This window comes from Myotis davidii, unplaced genomic scaffold (genome assembly GCF_000327345.1).
Source record: "Myotis davidii unplaced genomic scaffold, ASM32734v1 scaffold458, whole genome shotgun sequence".
NCBI classification, from domain to species: Eukaryota; Metazoa; Chordata; class Mammalia; order Chiroptera; family Vespertilionidae; genus Myotis; species Myotis davidii.
Genome location: NW_006289819.1, coordinates 2,992,825 through 3,011,870, shown reverse-complemented (window position 1 = coordinate 3,011,870; position 19,046 = coordinate 2,992,825). Strand labels below are relative to the sequence as shown.

The 19,046-nt window shown below is 50.0% G+C and overlaps 1 protein-coding gene across 1 annotated transcript in view; it reads right to left on the bottom strand.

Annotated features, from left to right (window-relative positions):
* Window positions 1-373: 373 nt before the first annotated feature.
* The window catches only part of KDM4A (lysine (K)-specific demethylase 4A), a 41,829-nt gene continuing 23,156 nt past the window's right edge, over window positions 374-19,046 (bottom strand). The window contains 11 exon segments of the mRNA XM_015563189.1: window positions 374-933; window positions 1,061-1,153; window positions 1,435-1,569; window positions 3,857-4,027; window positions 6,105-6,290; window positions 6,717-6,825; window positions 8,422-8,477; window positions 9,402-9,478; window positions 9,933-10,137; window positions 11,641-11,822; window positions 15,638-15,758. Of these exon segments, the coding sequence (XP_015418675.1) occupies window positions 793-933; window positions 1,061-1,153; window positions 1,435-1,569; window positions 3,857-4,027; window positions 6,105-6,290; window positions 6,717-6,825; window positions 8,422-8,477; window positions 9,402-9,478; window positions 9,933-10,137; window positions 11,641-11,822; window positions 15,638-15,758 (1,476 nt within the window). The 3' untranslated portion in view covers window positions 374-792.

The window sequence follows — 19,046 nt, the reverse complement described above, 5'->3', positions numbered from 1 at the left end:
GCCTGCTTCCATCATTAGGATCCTCCCGCATGGTATTGCCCACCCACACCCTCTAATACTGTGCCACAGGGGCTCTGTGTCTAGAGAGATGTGGGCACACACCCATGTGACCCCTCTCTTCTTCAAGAGGGGACAGAAGAGGTGGCCTCAGCTCCTTAGTATCGCAACACTGCAGCTCTGCCAGCATTCCCTTGAGGCAGTTCCAGGGACAGACGCCACACCCATCTCCAGCCAACCCCAGGGGCCCTTATTCAGCTCAGCTGATGGCAGAATTTCACATTTTGTTTGCCCTGGATAGGCAAAGGAAGGAAGTAAACGCCAGGGGCTGGCAAAAGCTGGTCCAGACCAAACACACACACACACACACACACACACACACACACACACACACACATAAATACAAAAGGGGGAAGGGAGGGAGCAAGCACCAGCACCTCTTCCTAGTTGGTGCAGGTGATCATTAGGAAACTAAGTTCTAGGCCGAGAACAGGGCAACCAGTCCAGCTAGCAGAGCCGACCCCCGTTAGAGACCATGCGGCCACAGCATTCCTGTGCTCAGCCCCGCGGTGGGAGCTCAGCAGCTGCCGCCGCAAGTCCAAGAACGGCTTATCCTTTCACGAGAGGTGAATGTGATGAGGGTGGGGTGAGAAGACGATGGGGTTGGTTATTTCATTCCTTTGCATTTTACAACTTCATTTTAGAGACTTCAGAGTTTGCAGGGTCTGCTGTGCTGTGGAACCTCCAGAGTGTTCTCGCCTTGGTGGCTGGGAATCTCTTGGCTCCCGGAAGCACCTACTCCATGATGGCCCGGTAGAGTGCAGGCTCAATGTAATCTTCCCGGTATCTTGAGTTGATAACTCGCTGCCGTTTCTTTTCCTGTTTAACCTCCTTCTCTGTGAAAATCTCGTTGAAGCGCATGTCTGAGGCTACTGACTACAGAAGAACAGGCAAGCCAAATGAGCACTTTGTGGCCAACCACCATGAGAAAAAAACAAAGGGCACATCCTTGCCTGTTCCCTTCCCCCCAGTCAGGAACCAAGGGCACACAGAACACACTCACCAGTCTAGACTTGACTCTCTTGGGAAGCTCTTCATCCAGCGTGTATACATCATCTCTCTTAACCACAAGCTGTGAGCCATCCTCAAACTCCACCTACCAAGGAAACACAGGCTTTGCTTAAGATATCCCTGACTGACTCTCTCTCTGGGCCACCATGCACACTGGCCATTTCCTGCAGTCATGGGAAGAAATCAGAACACTGAAGGACTGCCATGTTTGAAGCCACAACTGGCAGACTGGACACAGGGCAGCCCCTAGCTCTAAAGGGCTGTTCCTGAGTCCCTCAGCTCTCCGAAGAGCAAAGACACACCTCTGGCCCGAGAGGAAACACTGAATTAATCAGGTACTTTCCCAACCCCCAAACCTTTGGCTACCTGGTACATCTGGATGGGGTGGGAGGCCACGAACTTGGCTCCATAGACTTGGCCATCTGTCCACCGCACTTGCCACTTCCCCACTTGAACCACTTCCCCTGCAGCAGGAGGACCCAACTGGAGACAGTCCTGACTCTGAGGGAACAGTAAGAGAAAAGAGTGAAAGGATGTCCAATTGAGCACAGTGGTAACCACCATCTACCTCAGGAAAGAAGAGACCAGGACGAATTCCTGCTCCCGAGGCATGATGCTGGTCTTAAGGGAAAATACTGTGTAACTGTTTGAGTTGTGAGTTAAAGCAGCTGCTCATTGCATGGACCATAAGCTTTACTTGAAAAAATGACAGAGCAACTAACTATGGTTACGGTTACAAACGTATTCAGATTGGGTATTGGCAGACATCTTGAAAATGAATGAAGTGAACCTGCCACTTCAAAGAAAACTGACAGTATCAAGTATTGCCAAAGACAAAAATCTAAGCTTTCAAACACAAATTAGAATTTCAGTAAAGTTTTAGCACCAAATTGAGCTTGAAGCTTCCCAAAATTTAAAGATTTTTCTGAGATTAGTTATACAAATGAATGTGATTTTGAGAGTGTATAAGAAAATTTAACATCGGAAAGGTCTGCAGAGCCCATTGCACCAATATGTACAATGTTATAAAATCATGCACAGGTGAGAGATCCATTCTCAGTACAGACAGATCAATGGACTTTAATGTAACAGACGTGCAAAGTTCACTGACCTGCTTTCAGATTCAATTATCTGAAAGGCTAGTAAAATACTTCTCCCCTTTCCAATTCCATTTGTCTGCAAGACTAAATTTTCTTCATATATTTTAACCAAAACAATAAATTGCAACGGAATGAAGACATGACATTAAAGATATTTATAAAATTATACAATAATGGCATTCTTCCTAATATTTTTGTTTTAAAAGAAAGTTAATTTTATCCTCAACAATAAAGATACGTAAACTTTAAAAAAAATTAAATAAAAGAAAGTTATTTTTCATTATAGATTATTTCATATCAATCAATCTCAATTGTAACTTCTAATAGAGTAAATACTGATAGACATAACCCACAAAACACAAGTTGTTTGAGGTCCTCAGTAACTTGTAGGGAGAGTCCCGAGATCACTGTCTGTAAGTTAGAGATAATACCATCCACTTCTCAGAGTGGGTATGGGAGCTGACAGAAACATTTGACGTAAAGCACTTAGCATACTGCCGGGCACATTGGAGAGCTTAATAAATCATACCGATTTTATTCCCATAAACACTGTTACTATCATCTTTTCTACCTTGTTATAACTAATGAATGTGCTTTTAGTAACTGCATTGCTAATGTGGCATAAATGGGGAAAATACCTGATTTGTTAAAAGGAGTGCTCAGTCCCACTACCTTGATGCTTAGTTTAACACATGAAAAAGCAAGGCAGGGGTAGGGGAAACCTGAACCAAGTCCTGAACACTGAGCCAGGAAAGCTAGGATTGGGTCCAGGCAGGGCTTGTGTCTCAGGTGTTGATGAGATAAGCAGGCCAGAGGTGTCTCCAAGCAGTTTCTGCTCAGCCCCAAAACCTTCTGCTGTAAAACCCCAAAAGCTGCCCAGTAGGTGTGGCTCAGGGGTTGAGCGTCAACCTTATAAACCAGGAGGTCACCGTTCAATTCCTGATCAGAGTACACGATTTCGGGTTCCATCCCCAGTTGGGGACATGCAGGAAGCAGCAGATCAGTGATTCTCTCTCATCACTGATGTTTCTATTTCTCCCTCTCCCTACCTCTCTGAAATCAATAAAAACATATTTTAAAAAAATAAAAAGAGAGAGTGAGTTAGCTGGGTAATTCTCCCAAATCCACACAGCTACTAAGCAATGGTGCTGGTTCATGAACACAGGCCTGATCCCAAAGCCTGGGCCCCGTCATGGCAGAATGCCTTCAAGGGTAGTTTAGACCGAAATACAAGCATGTTTCAGAGAAATGCAGAAAATGCTGACTCCTATGAGCTCCTAGAGCAGATGCAGGGAACCTTTTCTGCCAAGGGCCATTTGGATATTTATATCATTCACAGGCCATACAAAATTACCAACTTAAAAAGTTAGCCTGCTATATTTTGTCAAACATTTAATTAATTACCTCACCTCTAAAGCCTTGGCAGGCCCAGACCAAATGATTTCGCAGGCCTTATGTGGCCCGCAGGCCAGACATTCCCACCTCTGTGCTAGAGGAAGCTCCGTACCCCAGCAGCAGGCAACTTCATTTGCATGGAAAGACCAGTACAGTACAAAGGCTTTTTTTTGTTCTGGGCCCAACTGATGAAACCATGGGTTTGACTAAAAAAGGCAGGCCCACAACCAGTCTCCCAGCCAGACCTAGAAATACCCCGGTCCCCAACTGCCCAAGAGGCTCCTTTCAGTTACCACTATGTCCTCAGGATAGAGATTGTCGCTGAAGGAGCCATCATCAAAGTTGACTTCATAGAAGGTCTCGGTGGTGAGCCTGACCACCTCACACTGGTAGAAGCGGCCGTTCTTGTGCTTGCTGATGACCTTCTGGCCCGCGGTGATGCTCTGCAAGGCCCCCTTGGCACGCTGGAAAAAACAGAGGCTTGAGTTACTCCCACATGGACTTGATAGGTCTGGCAAATGGAGCCCAAAATCAACTGGTCGCTCTTTACCAGGGAAAGACAGCAAAGGAATGAAACAGTAAACAGGAGTAAGAGATGGGAATATAAACAGGTCTTTCCAGATATCTACACCCCAGCTAGGACAATGGAAGAGGCTAATCTACTTGCCTGTATAAATGTAGCTCTTTTCTAGTTCCTAGTCCACACTATCTTCGTACCATACTGTCTTACCCCAAACTCCCTGAACAGACTCCTCTGACTTCCCCATTTGTTGACAGGAACCGACCAAATAGCACCTACTAACACACACCACTTAAGTACACATCACCATAGGCCTCCAACAGGTGATCCGAGGCCCAGGGCCCCCGACAGTGCTCCACAGACCTCAGCACTAGCTCGGCCCCGCCGCGAGGACACAAACACTGCGTTTCCCTGGACGCCCTCGGTTGCACACGACAGTGGCTCTCCAGTGCAAGTGCCCTGCCGTCTCTGAGACCTGCACATCACTCTTCTCATTCTCAACTCGTCTTTGACGTAAATGGGCTCCCAGAGCACCTGTGGCCTCGTGTCCACTCCTCCCCAAACTGCCCATGCACTGCCCATGCTGGTCTTCCTGCTGTTCGCGGAGCACATGTGCCAAGCATGTTCCACCTTGGCATGTTTGCACTGCTGTTCCCTCTACCTGACATGCGATTCCCCAGTTATATGCATGCTGCTCCCTCACATCCAAATGTCAACTCACTGATGCCATTCCTCACGACTCCTCTTCCACTCCCTCATCTTGCCTCAATTTTATCCATCGTACTTCTCCCATTGGATATAAGTCTCCTTGTTTCATGACATGTAGTACATGCCCAATAAATATGTGAAGATTGAATTAATAAAAGAAATACTCAACAGTGCCCCCGTTTTCGCACAGCATCAGCAGCCTAAGGCCACCCATTTAAGGATGTAAGTGCAACTGATAATCACAAAATCACTACCCTGTTTCACAACAAAACTTCTACTTCCCTCCCAGAGCCAGGACTCAATGCTACCTCAGACTTTTACTCCTCCAGAGTCTCATTCTTACATCAACTATTTTTCCATCTTCCTAAGCTCCTAACTAACCGCAGCCCACCACTCAGGCTCAGAAAAAAATGCTTCTATGAAAGACGAGAATCCAGCCAGCCAACAGGACTTCAGTAGAGGGAAAGGGTTAGATGTGACCCCAAAGCTCTACCTATATGTTCCCATTTCAGACCTCATGTCTCTCCTAGGCTAACTGGTCTCCCTGACTCAAAGTCTTATCATTCCTTCAATCCACAACTACCCAGACGGACAATTTTTAAAATGTAGCTCAAAATCATAATATTGGAACAGTTCTCCTCGTCTAATGGCATTACAGAGTCCCGGCGTTCACCCTACAGAGCTGCTTGCCCTTCAGTATCGTCCCCGCCAGGGGCTCAGGACCAATCTTACATGTTCATTCTCCTGAGACTTACCTGTTCTGTTTCTGAAGCCTGGAATGCCCTCCCACTCCCAATTACTACTTATTGTTTAAGACCCACTTCAAACACTACTTTCTACCCACACTCTTCCATGAAACTCCTCTAGCTAAAATTACATGGACCTTTCACTGAGCTTCAACATTTAGAGAAGTTCAAAATCTCCACTGTATGGTAGCTGATGGTTAACTGCTGGAAGCGCTCCCCATCAGTTCGCATTACAGAGCTTCTGCCATGTCCCTGACACTGTGCTAAGTAGTAGGGACACTCGGATTAAGAAAATTTGGACCTCAAGGAGTTTATCTTGGAGGAGAGGCAAACAAGTAAACAGATGATCAGAATGAATCAACCACAAGCAGTTTGGTGCCACTGAATTAGGAAGCGCCAGGCAGGGCGTAGAGATGGACGGGGGCCATCTCTTAATGCCTTCCTCATTAGCGCTCTTCATAAAGCACAATGCTTGAGGAATATCTGCTGACACAATAAGCGAACAGCCTGCAGAGAAAATGATCCTGGAAACTGTCAAGAGGATGCTAGAATGGCACCCTCCCTCACCTCCAAATTAGGAATCCTGTGCCGAAAGCAGGTAATGAAGACGACAAAAGGCCAGTCATCCGGCTGCATCATCACTCCTGCAGCCTGGGCACAGCTCACGTGGAAGGCAGTTGGGCAGCGGCCGTGAGAACACTGCACACAGCAGCCGGCAGTTCTTTTCCTCCGCTTCTTACAGAAGACACATTTCTACAACACAGGAAGCAAGCTGATGATTCCAGGAACTAGCAATGCAGTCTCCTCTATCTTCCCCCCCCCCACCCCCCACCCCCCCCCCAACGCAGAGCCAGGCCAGCAGGAGTCAACCTCAACCTCCTTCCCAACCAGGGGGGCGCACACACCCTCTTGATCTCATGTCTGATTCTGGGTGTCCTCATCAAGTACTTTAACCACAGAGTGAGTATCACAAACCCTGGCCAAAGAAAAGGGGTATAAAAAAATAAAAATAAATAAAAAATAAAAAACATAAAATTAAAATAAAATAAAATAAATAAATAAAATAACCAAGGGGTAAAGGCTGGCCACTGGCTGAGCAGAGATTGCCCTCAGAAGCGCTAAGTGACTAGGAAACAGAGTGAGGATGTGGAGTCTGCAGGCCCATCTTGTCTTCCTTACCAGCTTGAAGCGTGGCAGGGGAATTTTGCTCACGTCCACCGGACTTCTCTCTGCGATGTTGACAAACCTCGCTTCCAGAATCGCCACAGCACAGGAGACATGGACCCACCTGCCAGGAGGGAAAGGCTACCTCAGTCACATCTGGCTCCACCGCCCTGCGGCCTCCTCACTCAGGCTGGCCCGCAGACGGTGCTTCCGCCCTTGCCCAACATGACCTCCTACTCCACCAGCAGGCTCCTGGGACTCCGTGAGGTAAGAACCACAGTGTCTCCACAATGAGTGTGGAAACAGGTCTGCCCTGGGTTAGCACAGTGCTGCACCTCTTCTACACTAACACGCTCACAATCTGTTGCACAATGAGCAGAGCTAACTGAGTGTGGCAGGTTTGGGGAAGTGAGAATAAATTAGAGAGCTCTAGCTACATCTCCTTTACTTTAAGACCTGGGTGCTTCCTCAAATGATCTCCAACTGTGCCCCCATCTGCCAATACTCACAGCTTTCCCCTGCAGCCTTTGCTCAAACCCTCCCCTGGGCTGAAATGACCTCTTCCTTCTGCTCCCTTCATCCACAGCAGACTCACTCTTTACGGTCTGGCCAAGCACCCACTTACTCGACAGGTCTGTTCAACGGACATCCTCAGAGGGTGAAGTAAGTTCTGGGCATGACAGGAAACTGTCATGCCCGAAGATGAGAATGAAGATGGTGAAAGCACTTACAATCAGCCAGGTGGAAACCTACCACAGACAGTGGTAGTTGGGACTACATGGAGCTGACTGCTCTGTAACAGGGCTATTATATGAGAGTGGGAACAGATTTTTTTGCATGGCCCTACAGGGCTGAACAGGGATCATCAAGTAAAGGTGCAAAGCTCAAGCCAAGCCATTTCCACTCCAAATACGGAAGGACTTCAGTAGCGCTATCTTGCAATTGTGAGGAACACGATGACCTCAAGTAATACCAGCAAGTGCCTTTAAAGGAGTGGGAGCAGCAGGCAGAGCAGCGTCCATCTGAACAGCACGAAGGCGGTTCCTGTGCGGCAGGAGACTGGACAGAATGCTGCTCCAGGTTCCCACAGGATTTTAGCTAGAAGCAGGGTACGAACCACGGCTGCCCACCAACCTGCGTGCACCAAACCCTGTTCACCTCAGAACCAGTAAGCAAAGACCAAGCACAGACTCAGCTCGGTGAAAATGGGCTCCTGACAGCTGAGAAGCCCAGCTCCGGGCTAAGGCCAGAGAGTTCTGTAGGTTTGGTTCGGCAGTGAGTAGTCCTGGCTGAGTCTCCTCCATGTCCCCCTCTCCTCCTTACGGACACTCGCCCTCATTCTGAACAGGAGGTGTGAGGAGGGAGAGCCTCCTGTGGAAAGCGCTCACTAGCCATGGCTGCGGCACTCCGCACCGGCCCGGCCACAAAATAACTGCCCTCACTTCCAGCCCTCAAAGCCCTGTGACCATCTCAACAGGATCCTCTCGGCCTCCAGCGCCCATCTTAGCACCTGCCAAGGAGCTGCTCACAGCTCTTCCTCACATGGGAAGATGGAGTTGGAGAGGGGACTTCTTGACTCCCCCGGCACCTCATTTCTAAATTAGTCTTGAAGATGCTACTCCAGCTCCAAACTCCTCAGTCATTCTGATGTGCATTCACTGCCCAAGTGCCTCGCACGCTGCCGCGGAACTGCATGTTTCAGACACTGCTCCAAGCTCACCTGTCGTCATTGGCTCTCTGCAGGGCTCCTCCTCGTAATGAGCATAAACAGCAGTCCTGCCAAGAAGGGAGGGGAGGGGATGGTCACCACCAAGTCATCAACACCCAGTCTGCTCCCCCTCGACTTCCTTTGGGCAGCTGCAGCCTCCACATAAGAAAGCAGCCAACGCCCTGACCGGTTTGGCTTAGTGGATAGAGCGTCGGCCTGGGGACTGAAGGGTCCCAGGTTCAATTCTGGTCAAGGGCATGTACCTTGGTTGCGGGCACATCCCCAGTGGGGAGTGTGCAGGAGGCAGCTGATTGATGATTCTCTCTCATTGATGTTTCTAACTCTCTATCCCTCTCTCCTCCTCTGTAAAAAAATCAATAAAATATATTTAAAAAAGAAAAAGAAAGCAGCCAAGTGTCATGTGGGCTTCGCCCACGCAGCCCTATAACCAGGACTCCCCGGAGGAAGACGGAGAGGCCACTCGGGACTAAAGTGCACCAAGTGTTCGCTTGACTTAACATAATCCTCTTTGCTGTTACTGTTAATAACTACTATAAGCGAAGTTACGAAGGGCTGTTCAAACCAGAGGCACTGTGGGGTTCTGACTGCCTCTTATGTGGGTACTGCCAGGTTTGGGGGGTGGGGGGTGATGAAGAGAAAGCTAGAAAATGAACCATCCGAGCCCCATTCTGGTGCTCGAACCCAGTGACTAAGTTCTTTAAAGGGGGTTAGGGCTCGTCCACAGGAGGATCTCTACTTGGTCCTGACACCACAGAGCAAACACAGCTTCCAGATTCCAGCCAGGCCCTGCCATGGGCGGGCAGCACCCATCTCACTGTCACGGCGATTTATTCTGAGACTTCTCGCTCTAACAGAGCTGTGTCCCAGGCCCCGTGCAGACTGCTGGGGAGAGGAAGTCCACAGGAAATAGTCTGGCCCTGAGCGGGCCCCAGGTCTCACAGGGAAGAGAGGAACAGTGTGGGCGCACTCACCTCCTCCAGGGCGTTGGCTGAACATCGAGAACACATCCAGTCTTCAGAAGCCTTTGCAGGGGGGACGCCATAGCAACCTAACAGGGATACCGAGGTGAGCAAATGAAACCCAGGGGCCAGAGTCAGAATGAAGATTTGCAACTCTATTCTATACAGCATGTCCCAAAGCTACAACCAAATTTTACAGAAACCCCTAAGTTCCAGCAAGGCCCCGAAGGTTTAGCCTCCAACGGTCAGAAACTGTAGATTCACTGGTTCCAACACCTAGTGAGAAGTGAGGACAAATCCCTCCCAGTAAGTGAACCAAGAGCCCAGCACAGAGCCGGCTGTGAAAGCACAGACCCGGAGTCACAGGAAACTCAAACTCACTCATAACCAACTCCCCAAGGACGACAAGCAACCTTTGCTCTGGGAGCCTGGGGACTGGGGAGGCCACGGGGAGGCTGGGGGAGAAGCCAATGGGGGCATGGACTTCCGACGAGCAGGTCCACGCCCCCCGGACCGGAAACCAGGAAAACGTGAGGCACTCACTGGCGTGGACCCGGACACTGCACTTCTTGCAGGAAACGAGGATGCTGGTGCCATCCTCCTCGAGGTAAGGGGTGGAGAGGTTGATGTCCGTGCTACAGCCAGTGGTGGTGAAGCACATTTCTGGAATCAATGGCTTGGTCCTCTGCTTCTGGGGGGCTAAATCTGGAGCATCCGCACAGTTCTGACTGAGGCCTCCAAACTCAACCTACGAGAGAGCGAGAACACACCTCAGTGAACATGCCTGCGCCCTGGGCCTCCACCTGCTCGTGCAGCAGGAAGCTGGCTCTCTCACTGATATGACTGTGGCTGCGGCTCCCGGGTGCACAGCCATTATCCCCGAGCTGCTAATTGAAGTTACCTCTAATGACTCAAATTCAATTTCTCACAGCAGCACCAAACAAAGGCCCCTCGGGGACAACCGGGAAACGGGAGCGAGGTAAGAGGCAACTGGGATTTCAATCTTCCCAAACCAAGTGGTAATAAAACGCACCGAGACGTTAGCAAGGCTGCTACTGCGGGCTCCCCTATGTGCTGCACTGCACAGCAGTCCCACCCAGGCAGCTCGCCCAGAGCAGGTGCCCCCTACGGGCCAGCATTGATTTCCCGGGTGGTCCATGTCCTCAGGTCACCTGTGCTGCAGGGAAGCCTGCGATTCCCGCCTGGGGGCCCTTCAGAAAAGCATTATGTCCACGTACTTCTCCTGGCAAACATCCTGACTACAAATATCTGCCGGCTCTGCCGCTGGGTGGCACCATCACCCCCACTGCAAGGATGGAACCCAGAAACATGTCATCCCTAAGCCCACGCCACTCATGAAAGTGAGCCGCACTGGGTGGATCTGCTGACAGTACAGCCAGGCCTTTCACTTCACCTCACAGGCAAGGGCACACGCAGACCTTTTTGTTTTGCTATTCGTCAATGGAAAGAAGCAGTGAATTCAACCCAAAATGTGTTGGTCTGAAGTTCCATTCTTTGGCAAGCATGAACCTGGTGCCCTGCCAGGCTCAGTGGCAGCCATGCCACTTTAACCACCATCGGAGGACTGGTTATTTACATGCCAACCTGGGCAGGTCACAGCTGAGACGGAGCTGGTCACCTGGGAGATGCTGCTGTGGGTGCCTTCCTGGCCTCCGAGAGCTGGACCAGAGACACCCATAAGGGTGAAGCCATCAAATGCCCAGGAGCGGGAGGGGCACAGCCGATCTCAGCCTCAGCACCTCCCCACCCCCTCTCCCCCATAAAGCCTTCTGCTCCTACCCTCCCAAGCCCCTTTTCACTACTGCCAATATCCACTGTGGAAATGGGACAGGAAAGGAGAGGATCTGGCTTTTCATCTGAAATCCAGACTAGAGTAAAGAAACACTTCCTCCTCCAGGCTGACTGGTCAGGATTACCAACCACCTGGAAGGAATAATCACTGACTAGAATGATGACGAAAGAGCAGATTCCTCTGCAAATAGTGTGCGTGCCAAGGGGCTCCCCCACGCCTAAGCCCCATCATCAGCTCTTCTCCAAAGCACTCTCCCATGAAGGCTCGCATGGTCGGGTTATCTGCCTAGAAACGCTGACCACCACGTGGAGGGGGTGGAGAACACCAGCAAAGCGTGCCTTCCCAAGGCGGCCAGTGACAAGCTGTGTACCCACAATTAAACCTCGCTTCCCTCTGACTGCTGGTCCTCGGCAAACAGAGGGGATGGAGTGGGCTCACCTGATGGTAAGTCTGAAAGATCATACAGACAGAGCAGTGAGGGGCCTGCTGGGCCATGGTCTCATTGAATTCCTTTTCAGCCTCGAAGTTCGGGGGTCGGTTCTGCCATAGTTGGCTCAGGGGCTTGGCCCAGGCCTCTGTCTCCTCAGCCTCCTCCTCGGGGGTCAGCTGCTCAGATGTCTCTAGAGAAGGAAGCAGATCAGGAGTTAGCACATCCACGGCTCTGCCGGGGAGCACATGGGCTCAGCCAGGACTCTTGGTCCCAGGTGTGGACTAAACCCAAGACCCTACGGTGATAAAGGCAACGGGCAGAAGTGATTTTCCATAAACTGTCAATACTTGGGTGACGGTGCGGGGAGTCCTGCCTGCAGCAGCCCTTTCTCTGGCCAGAACCACTCAGGGTCTCTGCATTCCCGCTTGGCGCAGAAGTCCGCCTGCTCTCCCCGCCCGACGGCTGCCCGCACTCACCCCCTGCCCAAGGGTAGCGGAGTGAAACCCTGCCTAGAAGCCGTGCTCCCTGCAGCCTCCCATGTCAGCATGCTGAGTCCTTACCTTTCAAGTTCTCTCTCTAGTTGCACTGAAGGGAAACAAGGGTAAAAAACAACAGAGAAATGCCAAGGCTTCTGAGTGTTTAGATCACTGCCTCTGGTTAGAACTTTCCGGCTCCCTCTGGAAAGGTCAGTGGGCTCTCTGCCTTTGCTGGACCGGGCTCACCAACCCAGCTGGCTCTGCCTCCGAGGAAGGCAGGCGTAACACCTGAGTCTAGACCAGGGGTGGCAAGGGACCAAATCCAGCCCACTCAGGGAGCTAAGAATTGTTTGTGCTCACCAATGGTGGTGTTGTATTAAAATAAGGCTTATTTCTTTCCTAATTAAAAAACCACCTTTGTGTCTGTAAAAGAAAAAAAGAATTGTTTTTGCATTTTCAAAGGGCTGGGTGAAAACCAGAATACGTGACAGAGACATGAGGCCCACAAAGCCTGAAATACTTCTATCTGGTCCCTAACAACCCCTCATCTAGATAACAAGGCATCTCTCTTCATTACTCTAGACAGCAGAGCATATACTTCATCGGGCCTCAGTGCTGCCTACAGAGGAAATCCCCTCTGGGCACATCTTCCCAAAAGAAAGGGACACACGCCAAAGGAACACAAAACACTCACAAGTTGCACACTTTCCAGTTCCCCCAAATCATCGAAAGAAGATGGCATAGCACACTAGCTGCTCCCAGTAGAAATAAAGTCAAGAAGGCAAGGAGTCCTAGCCGATTTGGCTCAGTGGATAGAGCGTTGGCCTGTGGTTCTCTCTCTCTCTCTCTCTCTCTCTCTCTCTCTCTCTCTCCCTCCCTCCCTCCCTCCCTCCCTCTCTGAAATCAATAAAAACATATTTAAAAAACAAACAAAACAAAGAAAAGAAGGTAAGGGAAGCCCCATAACTCTAACATGATGAATGAGGGCAATCATGGCCAGAAGCAGCAGCCAATCCCCAATAAACTGATGCCCAGTGTTTCTCCTTGTGCTCCCCCAGTGAGGGAAGTCTGAGAAATTATAATCGGGATGCCCCTCTTTGATAAGTATTCAAAAAAAGACCGCCGTATGGAGCCCCTGACAGGAGCCTGGCTGTGCCAGCCCCACATGAGGGCCTCATGGGAGCACTACACCTCCCCTGTGTGGGCACAGCAATCCCCAGCTACAGCCCCTCCGAGGGCCTTCTCGGTTCTTCCCACACGGAAGTTCTTTCCAAGAGGCCCTGGAGACCGTGCAGAGCAGCCCAGGAACGCTCTGGTAGACGGTGCACCAGGTGCCCATCCACTTGTTCCCTCTGGCAGCTCCAGCTCAGGGCTCAGTGCAGATAAACCGCTATCTAGTCCACCTTTATAGTCATGTTTAATTTACGGGGATCTGGCAGCTGCCATGAGTGTGACCTCAGGGAAGGAGCAAATGGGAGCAACGTGAGGCCAATGCAGACAATTAAAATCAACCCCAGGCCCCGCCAGGAACCATGGTGTCAACCCAAAGCACAGATATTTTCTCTATCCTGGCCAAACCAAGAGGGACCAAGACAGGACCGAAGAAACGGAAGAGCCTCACAATCACAAGAGAAAAGCTAACGCACCGACATCTGTTCTGGTTACAAAACCATGAAGTGGCCAAAAATCATCCCGTTTGTGAATATTAAATGATGTAGAAAAATGTTCACTGTGTTAAGTGAAAATTGCAGGATTCAAAGGTTTACGTTTACATATATAAACTTCATTGAGCTGTACAGTTAAGACGTGTGCATTTCACTGAAGGTTATGCCTCACATGAAAAAAATTCCGTGGGGAGGGGCACACTAGGCTAAAAGAGACTAAAGAAACACAACTTCCAAAAGTGTGACCCTAGTTTGGATTGTACTGGTTTAAAGGGGAAAAGCTATACAACACATTTTGGGGATAGGCAGGGGAAAATGAAGATGGACAGAGGACGGGCGGCTATTATGGAATTAGTGCCTATTTTCCTAGGTGTGATCACAGTAGTGTTTATAGAGGAGGCCGTCCTTCTTAGCAGAAGCTGTCAGTGTATTTTAAGTGAAGTGGCTTTATGACTACAACTTACTTTCCAGCAACATGGCAAATACATACGCAGTACGCATATAAATACTGCAAGCGGGACAAGCCATTACGGCACAAGAGTAATAGCTATTGAATACAGGAGGCGGCATGGGTTTTTATTCTTTCAACTTTTCTACATTTGAAATGTTTATCATAAAAAGTTGGGGGGCTGTATATTATGACTCAATTACATTATTATGAAGCTATACATGGACATAATATCTGACCAGAAAAGTCAGTAAGATTAACGCTTTAAAATGTTCAGTATCAAGTAAAATGACCTTTACAGGGTCATTGTGTTGTCTTCCTTATAACTTTTCGTTCCTCTACAACCTATACTGCTTTAGAACACCGGGGGGAAACTATGAAGCGAGGCTGTTGCCACCCAGAGAACCTGAAGCCCCCAGGGGCGAGAGGAAGGCCAGAGGATTTCCTAAGACTCTGGCTCAAGGTCCGGCCTATTTCCGACTACAGGGTCTCAAGACACTTTCCCCACCCAGCTTATCAGGACCCTTCTACCAAGGAAAGCAGTGGAGATGGGACTGACATTAGATCAAAAAGGACAGTGGGACCTGTACAGAAAGCTGGTAAGGCCTGGACCTTCCCCCCCGCCTGTGGCACGAGGAAGGACAGGACAGGACAGAGTAGGAGAGGGTCTGGCAGGGAGTGACAGGGGGCCTGGTCACAGACAGAGGTTCGTCAGCGCTAATCCTACTGGACCTCTGGGCTCCAGCAGCACAGGAGACAACCACTACCTGAGCTCCAACGACACACTTCTGGGTTCCCCACATCCCCACCTACTCCCCTGTCTCCTTCACAGACTCCTCTTCCTCCTCTGTCCTCCCAACCCCAGCCTCTGCTCACTGCCCTCTGTACCTCTCCCTGAGGGGCCAGCTCCGCACAACCCCAAGTCTACACCCTCCAGACACTGATTGGAGGTGTCCAAACCCAACCGCAGCTAGAAACCAGAGAAGCACTCAACTCCTGCCTCTCCCCTCCTACCACCTTCACAGCCCCACACCCAATCGCCAAATCCAGCTGACTTTATCCCCGCACCTTCATTACATCCCCTTCCCCATGCCCACTTCCTCCGTCCCCTTCAGACCCTCAGACCTCACAGAGACCACGACAGGAGCCCATCTGCTCCTCTCAAAGCCATTCTCAAGATGCAAACACTCGGAGCAATCTTTCTCCTGTAAATTTGGCCATGTCACTCTTCTGCTTAAAATGCTTCAAACAAATCAGGTATCAAATGAAACCCTGCCCTCTTTATGGACTATCTGGAGGAAGAGCTAAGCCAAAGGCCCACCCTCGCCCCTCAGCGCGGCCTCCGGATGAGTTGTGAGACCAAGTGCTAATGCGGCGAGCTGCTTTCCTCCTGGTGAAGAGAGAAGACAACACTTACCATCATCGCTGCCGCAATCCTGCAACACAAGCGGATGGTGGCGGGGGAGCTTGCTCAAGGGCTGACGCCGGCCCTTGGACTTCTTATTCTCCTCCAGGGAAAACATGTACTCACTCGCAACCTGGGCAAACCACAGAAGACATCAAATCGGTCTTGTCTCCACTTGGGGACACAGCAAAGGTCAGTCTTACAATGAAAGCCAAGAGCGGGCACAGAGAAACACACAAAAATAGAAAACCAAACAGAAAACACCTGTTTTAGAAAAACGAAATGACAGTGCCTTGATGCAAACTAGTCTAAACTAGGATTATGTGAACACTTTGCAGCAACATTTATACCTCCTAAGTGTGGGTCCTGGCAGCCCGAAACCAATGTACCAAAAAGAAACCTACTCCAGCTCTAAAGGAGAGTATGCCCCCACTCCCAAGCTCACTGCCATGAGCCCCAGAGAAAGCCAGGTACCCACCCCTCTCCTTGGACCGAAGGCCAGCAGGCACCTGTTACAAAGTGCCAGGCAGCTGACCACCTAGGTTTGAAAGGCTAGAGGACATTTAAAAGGGTGAGGAGCAGCTGACCCAGTAAAGTAAAATAGGCCTGTCAAGAAGGGCACTGTCGAGACCTCAGCTCTACTAACGCCACTCATTCCTCTTCCTCCAGGGGAGAACATCAGCCAGGACAGAGAGCACATCTTAAATTCTGGCCTAGCTGCAAAGGGGAGGTGGATTTAACGCTGCATTGACATAAAGTCAGAGCAAATGAGATGAGGTTTAAGACGTATAGGATTGAGTAATACCACATAGAGTTTCTTTCTCATCCACATGTTTATAAAACTTGGTTATGCTGACATTAGGAGACACGGGGTTAAGCAAGGGAATAAAATGAGGCCTGGAAGAGGGCCACCTTGCAACTGTGGGGAACACCCGAGTGCGGCGGAGACACAAGGGCCACCGCGGGGTGCCTGGGCCTGCAGACGCCCCTGTGACCTCACAGAACCCCAGGACTTAAGAACCGCACTTGGAATATCAGGAAAAACTCCGAGCAGGCCACATCCAAACAGAACAGAGCCTGCTCTCCCAAACATAGATGAAACCAACAAGTTTTAGACAAATATTTACAAAGAAAGGCCTGGCCGAGAAAGGAGCAAGGTGTGAGGAAATGGTCTAATAGAACGTGACCCCTGCATGCAGGAGTGATGCTGACTCGGTGTGCAGGAATGTGCTGGAAGAGTGAGGACGTCAGGGACCTCTTAACTGATGTCCGTGTCTCAGATGATCAGACTTTTAGTCAGATCTGAGCCACACTGATTAGTGCCAGTGTCTCCAAATGTACACCAAAAAGGCCCTCAAGAGCCTCCACTGGAGTGAGCAGGCAGGGGCAGGGCGCAGGGCTGCAGGCCCCGCCTCCATCCCACCAGAACAACCCTGCTTTTGATTCACATTTTATGAAGGATTAAGATCTCACTTAGCCAAAGGGTCCTTTGGCTAAAACAAACAAGAAAACCCAATTTGATAGTGCTATCATAAAAATAAAATATTTAGGAACACGCACCCCAACATATGTATATTCACTAATGAATTATATACACTGAGGTACTTAGACACATTTTAAAACAAAAACAGACTGTAAAAGGATTTTTTAAGTTCCATTCTTATTCCTGCACCCCAGTAATCCTCCTGCATTTCCCACTTTGAAAACCATCTAGACAACAGGCCTAAACTGGGAAGTGCAGAGACTAGAAGCAAAGGAATAAGAAAAAGGAACCAGAGGTGGTGGGGATTCCTAGCCTGAGTCACCAAGGGGGAAACTTGCGAGAACTCACGTGGATGGCGGGGGAGTGGCAACAGGCCGAGTTAAACATGCTGCATGGGGTTCACACAGCCTGGATCTGTGGCCCTTCATTTGGCAACAAAGACTTAATAGAAGAATTGGGACGGGTTCAGAAACGAGGTCAGAGTAAGAGCTAGGGATCTGGGAATCCTCAACATCTAATTAGCAACCTTAACAATCCTTTGTCATGTTAACACATTCATAGAGATTATGGGAGTGGAGAAGATCATCACTGGGAGATAAACTGAAGGGAGACCAAGCCTTCCAGGCCAGGAAGGAAGAAAAGAAAGATTTGGCAGTAGGTGGGTAAGAGGAACACAAAACAAGGAGGGTGGGCTGCCAGCAGGGAAAATCCGCAGGGACAAAGAATACAGAACTACTGAGCAGGAAGTGGCCAATGGCCTGGGAGGGGGAGTGGAGGACGTTTGTTAAGAGATAAATTCCAGCAGAAAGAGTAAGGAACGAAGGAGTAAATACATCATGGAGGCTATTTTGGAGGATCAAGGGAAGGAATGAGATCATAGCTTAGGAAGGAAATTTCCTCCAATCATATTTTAGGATAAGGGCTCTGTGAATACGGTCTATAGGCAGAGAGGAAAGAAGTTTGTGAGAGAAGAGCTATCAGGAACGATTCCCCCAAAATGGCCAGTCCTAATCCTCGTGAATGTGTTAACATGACAAAGGATTGTTGAGGTTGCTAATTAGATGACCTGAAAGTAGTGAGATAATCCTGGGTTACCCAGGCAGGCCCAACACAGTCAGTGAAGTGATGGAGAAACCTGGCCGGAAGCTGCTGCCTTTGAAGGTGGAAGAGGGCGCAGGCCAGGCAAGGACCCGGCTCTGCCAAGAGCCGGCAGGAGGGCCGGGCCGCAGCCTGCGGACACCTTGACTTTGCACAGCGAGGCCCATTTCAGACTTCTGAACTGCACAACTAGAAGATGATAAATTTGTGTTGTTTTATGACTTTAAGTTTGTGGTTACCTTATTAAAGCAGCAACAGGAAACAAATAAGGGGTGGGAGGTGAAGACAGATCCCTCCATAGGTCCAAGGACTGGAAGTGGAGGGGCCGCAACTCTGGGAGAGGAGGAGGACACCTTTATTCACACGGCTTCGGGGCCTCCTACACACCCAGCGCCTCCGTACCCAGGATGCACACTGGGTGATGTGGCGATGCAGAGCCAGGGGAGACGTCATCTCCTACCTCCAGGAGCTTAGGACCCAGCCAGAGGGCGGCCTGGTGCGCCAGCCTCAAGTCTGTGCCCTTCCCCCGACCATCAAGCTGCCTCTGAATAAAGCAGTCAGGTCTATTCAAATTCAAAGATCATCTCCAGGTTAAATGCTCCGGCTGCCTCAGGGCATCAACACCCTTCCTCACAGGGTGGCCTCTGGGGCAATGTGCTGGGACTTCTCAACTCCCTCAGTAGCAGTAGCGCAGAAACCCCAATTTAACCAACTGGCGGAGTGAGCTCAGGCAAGCAGCAACCCACTGGTAACATGGGGGCAGGAGTGCCGCCCCACAGGGCTCTGTGTGAGGATGGAGTGGGGAGCATGTAGGGTCTGCCAGGCCCCTGCCCCTTGAGA